This window comes from Tasmannia lanceolata, unplaced genomic scaffold (assembly GCF_043159265.1).
Source record: "Tasmannia lanceolata isolate RefF3 unplaced genomic scaffold, GAP_Taslan_0.1 ptg000037l, whole genome shotgun sequence".
Lineage (NCBI taxonomy): Eukaryota > Viridiplantae > Streptophyta > Magnoliopsida > Canellales > Winteraceae > Tasmannia > Tasmannia lanceolata.
Genome location: NW_027518714.1, coordinates 32,239,649 through 32,255,696, shown reverse-complemented (window position 1 = coordinate 32,255,696; position 16,048 = coordinate 32,239,649). Strand labels below are relative to the sequence as shown.

General features: G+C 38.3%; 1 protein-coding gene across 2 annotated transcripts; it reads left to right on the top strand.

Moving 5' to 3' along the window:
* Window positions 1-1,760: 1,760 nt before the first annotated feature.
* On the top strand, window positions 1,761-13,190 carry LOC143860408 (U-box domain-containing protein 45-like). Of its 2 annotated transcripts, XM_077371014.1 has the most exons (7): window positions 1,763-1,935; window positions 2,355-2,443; window positions 3,932-4,117; window positions 4,846-4,953; window positions 5,962-7,151; window positions 11,520-11,821; window positions 12,330-13,190. In XM_077371014.1, the coding sequence occupies exons 2-7, from the start codon at window positions 2,393-2,395 to the stop codon at window positions 12,899-12,901; spliced, it is 2,409 nt and encodes an 802-aa protein (XP_077227129.1). In that variant the 5' UTR covers window positions 1,763-1,935; window positions 2,355-2,392; the 3' UTR covers window positions 12,902-13,190. The 2 variants fall into 2 exon arrangements, with proteins under 2 accessions (XP_077227130.1, XP_077227129.1); XM_077371015.1 differs by lacking the exon at window positions 11,520-11,821 and having other exon boundaries at window positions 1,761-1,935; window positions 12,330-12,546.
* The last annotated feature ends 2,858 nt before the right edge of the window (window positions 13,191-16,048 follow it).

The window sequence follows — 16,048 nt, the reverse complement described above, 5'->3', positions numbered from 1 at the left end:
TGCTTCCTAGTATTAGTACTACCATGGCATAATTAAATAGTTGTACTACTGTGGCAATAAACTTATCAAAGTTCTCAGTAATTTCACCATCATATAACAAAAAAAACTTTTTTAATGGTAACCGAGAACCAGTACTGAAAAAACAATGTAATTATCAAAAGTTATTTTAGCACAAACAACCAAACTCCCACCACCATAACTTGAGCAAATGTAAGAAATTTCAGCACATATAATCAAAAATTTCATAAACCCCCAAATTCCATCAAAGTTCTGAAAAAATTTAAGCAAATCTAAGCAAAGTTCTATAATGTTCATGAACTTTTTTGCCAATAAATAATAGTAACAAAAAAATCATAGAGAAATCCCCAAATTTCGATCTGAAAAACCCAAATTTCTCCCTAATTGCAGAGTGCATTACCTTGCTGGCTTGCTTTCCTCTTATTTGACAACCTTCAACTGATCTGTACAACAGAAGAGATTAGATTAAAAAAATATAAATTAGAGATTAGATTAAAAATTATAAATTGGAAATGAAATAAAGGTGAAATTACTTGTACCATTATCTCCCCAAACCCACACACACACGACTATTGGAAACCCCAACGATCAAGCAAACAAAGTACTTACTACTTAATCAGATAAGAAACCCTCTCCTTCAAATCAGAGAGGAAAAATGGAGGACTTTTGAAGCCATAGATGGGATTTTCAAAGCAGAGACGAAAATCGTAAATAAAAAGCCCCATTGAATCAAAGCATATAACAAAAAAAAAGAACCTCTGGCTCTCAACCCTTTTGCAGAGAGAGAGAGAGAAAAGCTTTGGCTCTCAACCGAAAGGCAAAAACGAGAGATCAAGAGGGAGAAGAATGTCCAGATCGAGAGAGACCAGCGAGGCAACGACCTCAACGAGAAAAGGGTGAAAGAGGAGAAGAGAAGGGTCCTTTAGGGTTTGGGTCTTTTACTTCTTTTTACCTTTTTGGTTAGGGTTTGGGTTAAGTTAAAGTCTCAAAGTGGGTTTGGATTTGGACCGTTTGATTTTGGGGAGAATGGACAAGTTTGGACCGTTTGATTTTGGGGATATATCTGAACCGGTTCGGTTCGGTTTTCATATCAATTGTCGGTTCGGTTCGGTTTTGCGGATTAATATTTTCTTAACCGTGAACCGAACCGATTGGATCGGTTTTGTGAAAATCGCAACCGCGACCGAACCGGTAGATATAAAAACCGAACCGAATGGCCCGGTTCGGTTCGGTTTATCGGTTTGAGCGGTTTTGTTGTGCAGCCCTACTGTGGATCACCCAATGGGGGTCCACAGAAATTGGCCATCATTATGCTCAAAGATTTGATCAGAGTAGCATATCATGCCACGTAGCATACTACATACCTGCCAAAAAAGTGACTGTTAGGATAGAGCCTAACAGCCTCATCTTCCCGGGCTATCTTAGACACTCCAATACTTTCGGAAGGCTATTTTCGTCATTTATAAAAAAAAAGGACAAAACTGCTAACTGACAGACGAGAAAGTCGAAAATAGTCGGCCGGTAAATCGGGAGACAAAAGCGGCGATAACTCAGAACATTTCTTCAATACATTAATTATTATTTTAATCATATTTCAAGATTATCGCCCTCATGTAGGATTATGATTTTTTCGCCCCACTGTAAGATTATGCGCCCCCCTGTCAACTTGAATTGTGGGCATACTTTAACGCTTTATGACGTCAAATCAATCTAACAGTGGAGCGCATAATCCTACAGGGGGACGAAAAAATCATCGACCAAAAAAAAACACTTCACTTATTATCTCCGCCCATATTAAAAAAAAACTAAAATCCCTTTTCCAACTTTCGTTTATCACAACATCTCTTTACACGGAAATTCTGGAAACCAAAATCCTCTCTTCGATGAAACCTCCCTGGGAAATCGTAGGCTTTTCCGGTAAGATTTTGATACTGAAACCCTAACTCCTTTTATTTTAAATATTCGAAGTTTTCTCTATATTTTCTTTGGAAAAATTTTCTGTATGTCTTGAGTTTTTGGTGCCGTGATTGATGTAGTTTGAAAAAAAATAAAAATTTCCCTTTCTTCTTCCCCGGCATCTCCGTTGGAATTCTGATATCTGTCGCTTTTCTCATTTGTCCTATTTGAATTTTTCCCGACGTTTTCCACATTATAATCAAACAGTTTTTTCCGAAATGTCTAATCTAATTGCATTTATCACTCTTGCCATTGTTTGTTCTGCCCTTTAATTTAATAGATTGAGACTTCTTAGGAATGTTTGGTATCTATATGGTAGAAGAAGAGGGAATTCTTTGTCTTCTGTCTTTACTAAATAAACCTGGTAATTCCCATTTCAGCTGAAGTACAATTGTGATAGTTTTATTGCCTTGGAATCATGGATGTTGCGGATGTTGAAGAAAATCTTTTTGCAGCTAGCGATGCTAAGGTAACAATGGTAATTTAATATTTTGACTGTAATAATTGGTCTAAAACCATGAAAATGTTTTTTTTTTCTTTTTTGCCTTTTTTCTTATAGGGGAAGTGTCTCCATTGGTTTTTACACATTGCCTCTCTGCTTATGTTTCTCTCCATGTACATATGAGTAGTATGCATAGGGTAGTTATCAAAATTCAATCTTGGTCTCTTTTTGTTGGTTAATCAAAGTCCATTTCAAATTCACCACTAGTTTTTTTCTTTTCTTTTTTCTTTTGGGTCAGTGTGGTTAATTGTGTGTCTTTCATGTTAAGTATTGTGTTCAGATCAGGGTGGTATGATGATGAAAATGGGAATTAAAGCTATGGAATAATAACAACTGAATCCTTTTAACAGAAATGTGTTGTTTTTGTCTTTCGGGCTACAAGGAAAACAATTATTTTTTCCTTTTTTCTTCTTTTTAATTATTTATGTTCTATTTACATAGTATAACTTATTTATGTTTTTCTATTGTTTCTGTCTTTCCAAAACAAGTTATGGCTATGAGGAAAACAATTAATTTTTCTTCTTTCTTCTTTTAATTATTTATGTACTATTTATGAAGTGTAAATTGTTTATATTTATGTAATTCATTTTTTGATCATCTAATGCTTTTTTATCCTAGCAGATTATATTTATGCATGTATCAGCATTCAAGTACCATATATGCTGAAAGACAAATAATCGTACTCGTAAGCCTAACTAACCTAAAATGCTTTTTGTACGTGATGGTTATATTTTTCTAGCCAATATTGCAAAATAAAAGTTTTAGTAATTTCAGACCACTACATATTTCTCTGATGTTCTCTTATGATCCTAATTTTAAAATCTTTTGTAATTCGTTCTGAGAGAAAATTAGGAAGTGGATGTACAAGATAATTTCAGAGCTGACAGATCAAAGTATTGCTTTTATGGTGTTTGAATGGAGATGAGGACTGACCACGGTAATTTCACTAAAAAATATGGAAAATCTTGACAACTTTTAACAGAGATAAAAAATTGCAACAGGAGTAATTTTGGTCACTGTCGAGGAAACTTTGGTTGAAGATGTGAGAAAATTGCTGAAGGGGGCTTTACCCGCCAATTGACTGGATGGAACTGTGACATAGTTGTTAGTAGTTTACTAACTCACAATCTAAACCAAGTATAACAGTTTTATTGTGTTAAACTGAACTGGCTATGTAGCCTTCAAAATTGAGTGGCTAGAAATACAATTGTTTTTCCTTATCAACAAATACATTTTCTCATAAATAGTCTTTTTCCTACATATTGTGGCCTTGTATTTTCTTTCACTTTCTAATTTCTAGCTTTTTGTCCTGCTTTATTGCAAACCACAGCTTGATCATATTTAAACTGTGAACCATTTATAATCGTTGCTCAGTAACATGTCACTTGATGCTTTACTATTCTACCTCCTTAACTGAGCTGAAGTGGCTAATGGATGTGAGGTGTACCTATGCAGTTACATGGAGGAATGTGTACAAAACTTTCTGCGGTTGTTTGTAAAGTGTTGGGGATTTTTCCAATCTTAGAAGCAGCACGGCCAAGGAGCAGGTCCGGCATGCAGGCCCTATGTTCTTTACACGTGTCACTTGAGAAAGCCAAGAATCTTCTTCAGCATTGCTCAGATTATAGCAAACTTTATTTGGTAAAATCAAAATTTCTTTGCATCAGTATCTTTATGTAGTATTGATTAGCTTGTGTTGGCACAAGCATCCCTTTGATGAATTGGTTATGTTTTGATGAATAAATTATGTGCTTTCTTTCTTTCTTTTTTTCTGAAAGGTAAAATGAAGAAAGAACAAAATTTATGTGCTTTCCTTATCCTCTCTTATCATTAAAGTTAGCATTTTGGATTGCACTAGCTTTAAGATTTCAAGAATACTGTTTTCATTAATTTATATGATCAATTTTACCTTTTATGCCAATGTTTGGCTGATTTAATGATTTTTCGGGATCTATTAATTTATTCATGTTTTGAGTTTAACTGTTGGCATTAGGCAATTTATCTTAGCAATATGTTCACTCTTTATGTTACCTGATTTTTAGTTGGCTAACTAAATTAAAGCTGATTTCTACCGGTTGAATCTACATGTTGTTCAAAATTCCTGTTAGTTTCATGCTTTAATAAGCATTGAGTCATTGTATTATGAAAAAAATGGTTGCTTTCATAATGATTTGGTTTCATTCTACAATATTTAAGTTTTTAGATTTGCTATATAGTAGTTCATAGAGACTCTAAAAGTGAGTGAACTTTGTTGGGTGATGGGCAATATTTTTATAATGTTGCTACATTGTTAATTGTATTCATCTCATTTTGGCTGTGGTTGAACTGTTTGCTTCAATGATTTAACATAACCTTTTTTTATTTTTTAGGCTATAACTGGGGATTCTGTTCTTCTAAAATTTGTGAAGACAAAATGTGCCCTTGAGGAGAGTCTTCGGCGTGTTGAAGACATCGTCCCTCAGGCTATTGGTTGTCAGGTAATTATAAGCGAACTAAAAATGGATAAGCATTTAATCTTCTTTATTGATCTCTGCATTGCATCAGTATTTCCTTCAACTCCGAAGCATCTCCATATCATTCATGATGTAAAAGTCAGATTATGCTTGTTACTGATGAGCTAGAGTAACAGCCTTTCAATGGATGAGACCTCGGCCTTATATTAGAAACATTTTCCCAATAGCATGACATAATAGGGCAAGGAACCTCGCATTCATGCAGGGTATTCCCATCAGCACCAGAAAAACAGGTTTCCCTAGGCAGAACCATTAAAATTAACTATACCTCACTCGGTTAGAGAAATTATTCAAATCATTTTTTGTCTTTAGTTCTGGTGACAACATTCTTTTATTGACACAAATGGAAGATCAGTTCTCTTTTGGCCTTCCTTTTCTTTTAACGTGAACGTATAAACACCCATATTTATGTATGCTTCCATGGATGTAAGAGGTGTTCACCTCAATGATAATGGGGACCTTGAGTTTGTTGTCAATTTCAGTTTGGATTTGTATATTCAACAACAACAAAAATTCTGCTAATGATTATATTTTTAATCTCCCATTAGGTTTTCAGTTTTCCAATGTACTAGAAATATTGTTGATAAAAAAGACGGAAAATTACTTGTTTCCATCTTTATCCATACTGATGTTTCAGTCCTAACCCTCATTTCCTCCCTTCAATAAATCTCATTCCAGTGTAAACGTAAGTTAAAGAACAAAGAAATGAGAAAAAACAAAAGAAAAATGGAGACAGAAAGTTCGATTTTATTACGTTAATTGAAATTTTAAATCTAACGGAATTCCGGGGGCTAGTTCGAACGGGCAATGTCATTGGATCATGAGTGCACTCTGTGTGCAAACTTGCAATCTAAAATTTAAGTAGCCCAAAATGCATTAGTGCCTTTTGTGGAATGCTTATGGTAATCTCTAACCATTCTCTATTTCCAAATGAATTGACTTAAATATGATTTCTAATCCTGTTTGTTACAGATTCTGGAGATTGTAACTGAGCTTGAGGGAACTGTATTCTCACTTGATCTGTCCGAGAAACAGGTTGGTGATGAATTGATTGCATTGCTCCAGCAGGAGAGAAAATTTTACATCAATTCCAATGAAAACAATAAGCTTGAATCCTTTCACCAAGCTGCCTCAAAGCTAGGCATTACTTCATCAAGAGCAGCTCTTGCAGAGAGAAGGGCTCTCAAGAGGCTGATTGAAAGAGCCCGTGTCGAGGAAGACAAGCGGAAGGAATCCATCGTTGCTTACCTGTTGCACCTCATGAGAAAATACTCCAATCTGTTTAGAAGTGAATTTTCAGACGACAATGACTCCCAGGGATCAGCTCCTTGTTCCCCCACCATCCAGGGCTCGTCCGAGGATGGCAATAGCCCGGTTGGGCATGGTCATACTTTTGACCGACAGCTGTCCAAACTCGGTTCTTTCAGTTTCAAGACAAATGATAGAAGATTAGGAAACATGCCCGTGCCACCTGAGGAGTTTAGGTGTCCAATCTCTTTGCAACTCATGTATGACCCAGTTATCATCTCATCTGGTCAAACATATGAGCGGGTCTGTATAGAGAAATGGTTCAACGATGGGCATAGCACCTGCCCGAAAACTCAGCAGCAGCTTTCTCATCTCTGTTTAACTCCAAATTACTGCGTTAAAGGTCTGATTTCTAGTTGGTGCGAGCAGAATAGAATTCCTATTCTTGACGGGCCTCCAGAGTCTCTTGATCTTAACTATTGGAGACTGGCATTGTCGGAGTGTGAGGCTGCGAATTCCAGATCCATGAATAGCATTGAGTCTTGCAAGATGAAGGGAATTAAGGTAGCTCCTCTGGAGGAAAGTGTTATTATAGAGAAGATTGAAGAAAATGTGATGGGGGATTTTGATAGTTCTTGCCAAGAAGCTGGGGACAGTGAAGTGGATATGTTTGAAAGATATGAAAGGTTGCTGGGTGTTTTAGGTAAAAGCGAAAATATCAGGGAAAAGTGCAAAGTAATGGAAGAGATAAGGTTTTTGCTTAAGGATGATGAGGGAGCTAGGACTTTTATGGGGGCCAATGGGTTTGTTGAAGCATTGGTTCAATTTTTGAAGTCAGCTGTCCACAAAGGGGATGAGACGGCTCAGGAAATTGGAGCTATGGCTCTCTTCAACCTTACAGTAAACAATAACAGGTATGTCGTGCTCAGCTGTTATCCCTAGTTTTTCAGCTTGTTTTGTGGGAAATGTAGCAACTTATCCTTGACTCTCAGATGCAATTTTTTCTTTTTCTTTTTCCAATACTACGTACTTTAAATGTAGATAAAATATTTGCTAGTCATGACTCTTTTTTTTCGTTAGATAAGGTTGTTAGCCATGGTTTTGGTTTCATCCTTTTATCCAATTTAAAATTGTAAGCAAGCATATGATAACAAAACTTCATTTTTTTACCATACTAATTAAAACCCTAACTTTGTGAAACCGAACATAACACAAACTTAGAAGTCTTAGAAATGAATACCATATATGAATCTTATTGTAGAAAAACAAATGTCCGATTTTCAAACCCTCCTAAGGATATGGTTTTCCACAGAATGTCCCTTTGCCTATTGGATTCCAAATATTAAGCAACCATTCAATTTAAGTAATTATGCCACTGTATAACATAATGCTGCTGCTCGTTGGATTGTGAATGTGCTACCAATTTAAGTATCTATACAATTTACTATGCAAAATGCCACATTGTCTTGCAAAGTGGCTACTCTATTTTATCAATGTTTATTACCAAACTATCCTTAATCATAGGACTGCATATTTACAACCCTCTTTGAGCTCATACTGATTTTATCTTAGAATGTTCACCCCCATTAAATTAGTAAATTACTTACTCGGTACCCGATTTACATATTTATTCCCAAATACCTCAACCAACTAGATTGCAAGTTTGCAGCATTATTTATGCCATTTAATCCATCAGAAGCTTTGTTTCAACATCTTTTGGCTTTCTCTCTAGCCCTGAAAGAAATTTTCTTTTCTTTTTCATTTTTTTTTTTGAAAAGTGACAAATCATATTTATACCATGAAGATTACATTGGGGACCAGGGGTCCCGCCTTGCATTTACATAGTATTATGGCGAGGAGCATGCTCCTGAGCCATCAAAAGAAACAAGGAAAAAGTAATCATAAATACATCAAGATAGGGTATAGCTCATCCAACCTGTCAACTCCCACCATTCCTGACAAAACCACAGGCCCCATGGCACCCCAACCGAAAACCATTTCCAACCTCCTTCCTAATCAACCAAAAAGAATTCTTCTTCTCTCCAAATCGCCTGAGGACAAGTAATTGTACAAAAGGGGATATCACCCAAAGCGAAAGACTGGAGTCTCTCAAGCTAAGGGGAATCAGATTCAATACAACTACTCCACTAGTTCGGAGTATTGCCTAAGATATAACCAGGCCTAAAAAATTGAAGCTTTAGTGAAGATCTTCATCATTTCATCCACTCACTTGCTTCCTCAGAAATACTCATCGAGACGAACTTAATCAAGGCATGACAACTCCTGAAGAGGGGAATCAAAGACTCTCTCAAACCTAACCTAAACCTTTCATGCTACCATTCCTCCTACAGCCTCTTCCGAGAGTTTTAAAAGTGCTCCTTCAAACTTCCAAACAATCAACACAAAAGTCTTCCTCCCTTTAATCCTAAACTCACAGCAGAAGGTTATGAGAAGCCTGAATTGGAAGAATAACTTAATGCCTAAGCCCCCTCTCCAATCTTCTTTTGAACCTCTTTTCTTCTCACCTCTTTTTTTCCTTGTCTCTTACCGCCATTGCTAGAAACATGTTTTTGGTGGCCCCCAAATCTTCATCATATTCAATCCCAAAAACGTCTCCCATTGTTAGCAAGTCATTGAATTCTTCCGAGAACGATTCACGACTTCCTGACTCTTCTGAACTATCAGCAATCCGCTTATCCTTACCTTTAGAATCCCCACTAGGCCCTAGGAGCTCCCCAGCTCGCTAGTCTACTTCCTATCCCAGCATTTCCGAGGGATCAGCGGCCTCAATAATCGGGCAATCCCGACTATTCTCCAGGTCCCTAATTACGGCCCTTTTTTCCTCCTCCCAAAGGTGCCGACGAGTGCGTCTTCCCTTTTCTAAAACTTTACTGAACATGGGGAGATCGAGGAGAGGCAGATGCAAATCCCTATCACTTGACGTCTCAGAGAAGTTGAGATCGATGCCGGGATTACTGGTGGAGTCTTTCCTTAGGTGTGCCCATCGCTTCTTTACCGGGCTAAGGGAAACCTCGCATGGGGTGGGTGATTCCTTCCTTGCCAGTTTTTCATTATAGCGAAGATCTTTCAGTGGTTCAAGATCTCTAGCCTCGTATGAAAAGTCCTGATCGATCGAGGTGTTGCCACCTTGGATAGCTTCCTTCCCTGGCATAGCTGGCTCAGTGAAGTTGTCAAAATTTCGAAGGAACTTTTGAGAGTCAGCAACAAGTCTCTTCTTCCTATGATCTTCTTTCTTAAAAAGACTTTTGAGTTTCCTTGTAAAACAGGGAGACCACCTCGGGTAGCTAGCACCCGTACATCCGGAATAGTATTTCTACGGGGTACATTACCATTCCCTGTACGTAGGCATTTATCCTTAGAGTTTTTGATTTCCGTATTAAATCTGTTATTTTTTATTTTTAAGGCCTTTTTCTCCTTCTCTGAATTCAGAATACAGCTATCGGCAATATCTTTACGAAGAGCCTTTCCTTTCTCTCCACGTGCCACAGCGATTAATGATTTCTGTACCGACCTGCCTCCAGTCTGACCCAACCTTCCCAACACACTAGCAACTCTGCTTTCTGACATTCTAGGCGAGTTGTTAGCTCCTGGGCCAGGCGAGGAAGTGGATTTTTCAAAATTCAAACAGGGGCCCACCAACGGCTCCTTACCGTTGTCAAGACCCTCGGGATTAGCAAATGTCACCTTTACCTGCGGGATAGCCATCGCCGGCGATTGAATATCGGATATTTGCAAATCGGGTCCCTTAGAAACATCCAAGTTCTCTTTACTAATTGATTCCCCAATTACCGGCATCGCCATAATATTAATACTATCCTTAGATATCACCTTGACTCCAATAGAATAAATGTTGGAATCTACTCTTAGATTAATAAATGGGGGGGTAGATTTCCAAAGGGAGCTTATGACCAAAGTCGAGGCAAAAGTCATACAGTGATCGTGGTTACCAAAGAGCTGAGTCTGGACAACCTGACCCAGGTGCTGTCCGACGATCTCCACAGTTGATGTAGACCAGGCATGAAGAGGAACATCATAGAATCTAATCCTAATGGTTCTAGCTCCCGTGTTATAAGCCAGGAACCAAGGCTGAAGGGAGGAGAGGTATCCCTCCAGAGCATCACCTCCACGCCTGAGAATAGCAGTCGCCTGAGATTCCGACTCAAAGCAAAACAACATGTCCACTGAATTGATGGAGAAATGTTTTTGCAGCTCGGACAGGCCCCAACATCATTTAGCCCACTCCCGTACATCTTCTAGCAACCAAGAACCAGATTTCAAACTCCCGATGAGGCAATTCTTAAGACTCTTCTTTCTCTCATCCACCAGGCTAGTTGGAATCTCAAGGGCCAAGGGATCATCATGTACGTCAACCTGAGAGGGGCCGACTTTAGGCCTCCAAACCGTGGCTGGGGCCAGTTTGGTCTTAGGCTCTGAGCATTTCCTATAGACATTACTCGAGCCAAAGTTTTTGCGATGGCATTTTGAGCACATCTAATCGCTGCCATTCAAGGGCATGTGACGGTTAAACTCAGACGATCTACGGCCCGGGTTTCTTCTGGCCCCGAAGTCCAATCGCCTCGCTCTGGTGTCCCTATCCACAATACTTCCCAACGACCCCGAATGGGATCTGGGGGTAGCCCGCTAAGGCCTAACCAGGTGGTTGCCTTGCTCGAACAAACTTAGTGTCCTCCGGTAGCAAATCTTAAGGACCCCCAAAGATTCATACCCTTCCAGAGCATGATACCCTGATTCGATAAAATTTACGAAGTGTTCCACTATTTGGTCAAGATTAGATCCGCACGAACAAATAAGGGAGTCCACCGGAAAGCCAGAAACATCGGCCACTGGAGGAAGAATCCAACGGCTTCTGAAAAATCGAAGTCCTTTGGGAGTTCAGACTTTGCATTTTTTATACCGACGATCATTCAATAGTCCTTTGGGAGTTCGGACTTTGCATGAGAAATTGAAGTCTGCCACCACCCACTCCATTGGTGCAAACGTTAGGACCATTGGCAACACATCCAATATCAAGCCAAGGGCATCCAAAAGCTCCCAAAAATGAGAGCAGACAGATTTCACTGCAATGTGTATTGAAGTTTGAACCCCTGAGAAATACCTGCCCTTTTCTCTCCTTTTATTAAGAAATATTGGATTTTTGGGTGATAATGGTTATGCTATTTTTATTCTTCTCAGTTTAGTAGTCTCTTATTTTCCTAGTAACTCTGTATTTTTGTTCTTATTATTTTTTTTCCAATTTTCAGGAACAAGGAATTGATGTTATCTGCAGGAGTAATTCCACTGTTGGAGAAGATGATCCTCAATTCCAATGCCTATGAATCCGCTACTGCCCTCTACCTCAATCTCTCTTGTCTCGACCAATCCAAGCCAATCATAGGATCGAGTCGAGCTGTCCCTTCCTTAGTTCGACTTCTTCAAACCAACTCTGAAATGCAATGCAAACTCGACTCATTGCATGCTCTCTACAATCTCTCGACACACTCCTCGAACATCCCTCACCTTCTCTCAGCCGGCATTGTCAATGGCCTTCAATCACTCCTCACAGGTGCCCTATGCCCCAAATATCTTTGATATTTTCAAAGGGGAAATGATTTCAACACAAACATGTTTTGATACATGGCACTCATGTTTCTTGTCTTTTATATTTAAAGAGCTGTAAAAGGGTTTTTACGGTCCCCTAAAAGCACTTATGTGACAATTAAATGCTAAAAGACAAGATACATGAGCGCTTGTATCAAAGCATAGTTGTGCTGAAATCATTTCCCTTTCAAAATATAGCGATATTAAGATAAAACGACAAAAGACCGAAATAATAACAATAATTTTAAAAATAAACACTTATTCTCATTTACCGCGGTAACATCAAGATAAGATCAGAATATTTTAATGATATTTTTTTATTTTAAAGTTTTCTCTTAATTTATATTTTTTTAAATAATGTTATTTTATCATTTTTTCCTGATATAACGCTAAAAAATATAAGAAAAAGATACTATATCCTGATATTTTCCCTCACCGAGAAATTCCTGAGAATGATATTTGTGAAATGGCAGGTGCCCCAGACCACACATGGGCCGAGAAGTCAATCGCAGTCTTTATAAACTTAGCTTCAAATAAATCAGGAAAGAAAGAAATTGTATTGGCCCCGGGCCTTCTAAGCAGATTTGCAACTATCTTGGATATGGGTGAGCCAGTTGAGCAAGAGCAAGCTGCGTCTTGTCTCCTAATTCTTTGTAATGGCGATGAACAATGCAGTCAGATAGTTTTGCAGGAAGGGGTGATACCCGCGTTGGTGTATGTTTCAGTAAATGGAACGATGAGAGGGAAGGAGAAAGCTCAGAAGCTTCTGATGCTTTTCCGAGAGCAGCGGCAGAGGGACCCATCGCCCATTCGGGTCCCCCAACAGGCGGAGAGTAGCAGTATTCGGATTTCGGATTCGAAACCGCCTTGTAAATCGACCTCTAGAAAGGTTGGGCGGGATCCCATTCGGGTCCCACAACAAGCCGAGAGTAGCAGTATTTGGATTTCAGATTCGAAACCGCATTGTAAATCGACCTCTAGAAAGGTTGGGCGGGGTTGGAGTTCTTTATGGAAGACCAAGAGTTTTACTGTTTACCAGTGCTAAGGTTTGATTTGGGCTAACCATGTAAAAATGGACGTAAAATTTGTTTTATGTTCATTTTTACAACATAAAACAAAATTTACATCCATTTTTACTAGAAAGAAACAGAGCCTTTATAAATTATTTCTTGATATGGTAGGATTCATGTGTTTGTCTGGATTGCCTCCATAGAGAAGAAAGTGGGCATTTTTTTGCCTGGTTATGTGAACATGAAGGCTTCTTTTCAAATTGTCGCAGATTTGAGCACATGCAATCAAGGGACAAATAAATCCGGGAAGTGATATATTTGCTCCCTTTTCTTCTCAGAGCCACTCCTCTGGTGTTATTAGCTTTTGGGAACTGTAACAGTTTAGACCAGGAGTGCGAATATCTATCTCCCAATCAAAAAACCCTAGTATGAGTTGGGGTTAGGGGTGTAAACGGATCGAATTCGAATCGGATATGGCTATATCCGAATTCGATTACAGTACACACTATCCGAATTCGGATTCGGATTCGAATTTGACGGATATTTAATATCTATTACGTATCCGTCGGATATTGTTCGAATTCGGATATTATCCGTATCCGTTTATCAGGTAAATTCGAACATTTTATTGCAGCACTTTATCTTTCTTCTTCTTCTTACTCCTCGAATAAATTTTCCAAACCCTAAAACCAGACATTTACCTTTTCTTCACAAAATTAACTTTCAAACCCGAAAATATATGAGATCCTCTTCTTCCTTTTAAAACAAAGGCAGAGAGAGGCGGCGGGGATGGATGATGGTGTTGGTAGTGGTCTTTGGGTTTTTTCTTTTTTCTTTTATGTATATGATGGAATAGGTTTGGGTTATTTTGAACAGGGGAAGTGCGAGTGCTAATTGTGGAAGATGAAGAGAAATGGGGATGGAGATGGGGATTGGGTTAGGGATCGGTGATGGAGGTGGCTGTGAGAAGGTGGAGAGGGGCGACGGTGGATTTTGGTGGGGTTGGAGGCACCAAGGAATGCCGAAGATGGTGTCTCAGCCTCCTCATTTATCCTCTCTCTTGCTTCTCCTTGCAAACCTTAGAAATCCCCTCTTTTAATTGCATTTTGGATTTTTATATAACCCTAAGTTGAAAAATTGATCGGAGCCGTCCATTTACCATCAGTGACTATGGCCTTTTGCTCTAGAATTCTCTAGAAACTATGACATATTCTTTCATTCACCATCATCCATTTGTCTCTTTCATCCTACAACCCACATTTATTGCTTCATAAAGAAGCCATGTCAAACTCCAAGAATGCCCTTAAAATGAGAGATAACTTCATTTCCTACCCAAAACACTTTTTGTTTTTGTTTTTTTCTAAAAAGAAAATTCAATTTTCTTTTAGAAACAAAAGATAGTGTGTCATTACTAAAAATAAATATTAATGATATTATTAATAATAAATAAAAATTATTTACTTCTTGGATTCGGATGTTAAACGGATCGGATATATCATTTACCAGATTCGCATCTGCTAAGAGCCGGATATCTCATAAACGGATTCGGATAATATCCGCTTGAAACGGATCCGGATAATATTCGCTTTATACGGATTCGGATGCGGACGGTAATCGAATTTTCGAATATCCATTTACACCCCCTAGGAACTTGGGGTGTCAACGGATCCAATTTGGATTAAATCTACTTATGCTTGTTTTTAATGATCCATGTGGATCCCTTATCACTTGGATTATATTCAGAGTATTCGAAATCTACTATCTCGATCGCAATCTATTTTGAATTATATAATCTTAATAAGTAGAATAATGTTTTGTAAACAAAAGAATTAATTTGAAATACATATAAGCATTAGGTTAATGCTTAATTGGTTGGGGCAAAGGGCAAAGGGTTTTTTACTAGTATATATATATATATATATATATGTGTGTGTGTGTGTGTGTGCGATGCACGGGCCGACAAAGAGCTGCACGGACCACATCATAGGTTGATGCAAACCGTTCATGTGATGGAACACAACATAAATAGGTTGTGCTCCAAAAATCATTTCTATAACCTGATCCTAGCCCTCCAATCTATAGAGGTTTCCATAATATGTTGTTCCTCTTAAATCGGATGGTTAAGATCACCATATAGATTTTTTATTAAAAAAGCATAAAGGAGGGGGGGGGGTAAGATTTTTTATAGGTTGATTCAAACCGTCCATGTGATGGAACACAACATCAATCGGCTGTGCCCGTAAAATCATTTCCATAGGTTGATCCTAGCCCTCCAATCGATATAGGCTGATCCTAGCCCTCTAATCGATAGAGGTTTGCATAATTGTTGTTGCTCTTCAGGTGCCTGAAATCTGTCAATATTTTGCAAGTGTCATGCATGAGTAATATAAAGTAGTTCTTTCATCATTGTCATATGTCTTTACCTCTTATTTGTAGTTTTTTTCCATAATTGTCATAGACAGGTACCCTATGTCGGTACTTTGCGGATGTAGATTACGATTTTACCCTCACATAGATAGCATGTTCTGATATGTGGGGATGGGCAAAAACGTCAAAATCATCCACATTGACGTGTTAAATGGACAATAAGACTCCCTTTTCTCTTCTGCTATATATATATATATATATATATATATACTAGTAAAAAAAACCCTGCGATGCATGGGCCGACAAAGAACTGTACGAACCACGTCATTGGTTGATCCAAACCGTCCATGTGATGGAACACAACATCAATTGGTTGTGCTCGTAAAATCATTTCCATAGGCTGATCCAAGCCCTCCAATCTATAGAGGTTTCCATAATTAAAAAAGCATAAAGGACGGTATGATTGAAATTATGTAGCTTTAATGGGTGCCTTTGTTAAAAAGCATAAAGGAGGGGGTAGGATTGAAAATATGTGGGTCGAATGGGTACCTTTGTTAAAAAAAGTAAAAAAAAGTGATGTGTAATTCTATTAGAATTTTGGGAGAAATTCAAATAATTCTCTCCTTCTCTCTTCTGCTATATATATATACTAGCAAAAAATCCCGTGCGATGCACGAGCCGAGAAAGAATTGTAAAGACCACATCATAAGTTGATCTAAACTGACCATGTGATGGAACACAACATAAATAGGTTGTGCCCGTAAAATAATTTCCATAGGCTGATCCTAGCCCTCCAATCTATAGAGGTTTCGATA

Excerpts from the sequence above, each read along its gene's own strand:
- LOC143860408 (XM_077371014.1), top strand. The coding sequence starts at position 2,393 with ATGGATGTTGCGGATGTTGAAGAAAATCTTTTTGCAGCTAGCGATGCT. Across the intron at positions 4,118-4,845 it reads ATTATAGCAAACTTTATTTG|GCTATAACTGGGGATTCTGT; the intron begins GTAAAATCAAAA and ends TTTATTTTTTAG. Across the intron at positions 11,822-12,329 it reads CCTTCAATCACTCCTCACAG|GTGCCCCAGACCACACATGG; the intron begins GTGCCCTATGCC and ends GTGAAATGGCAG.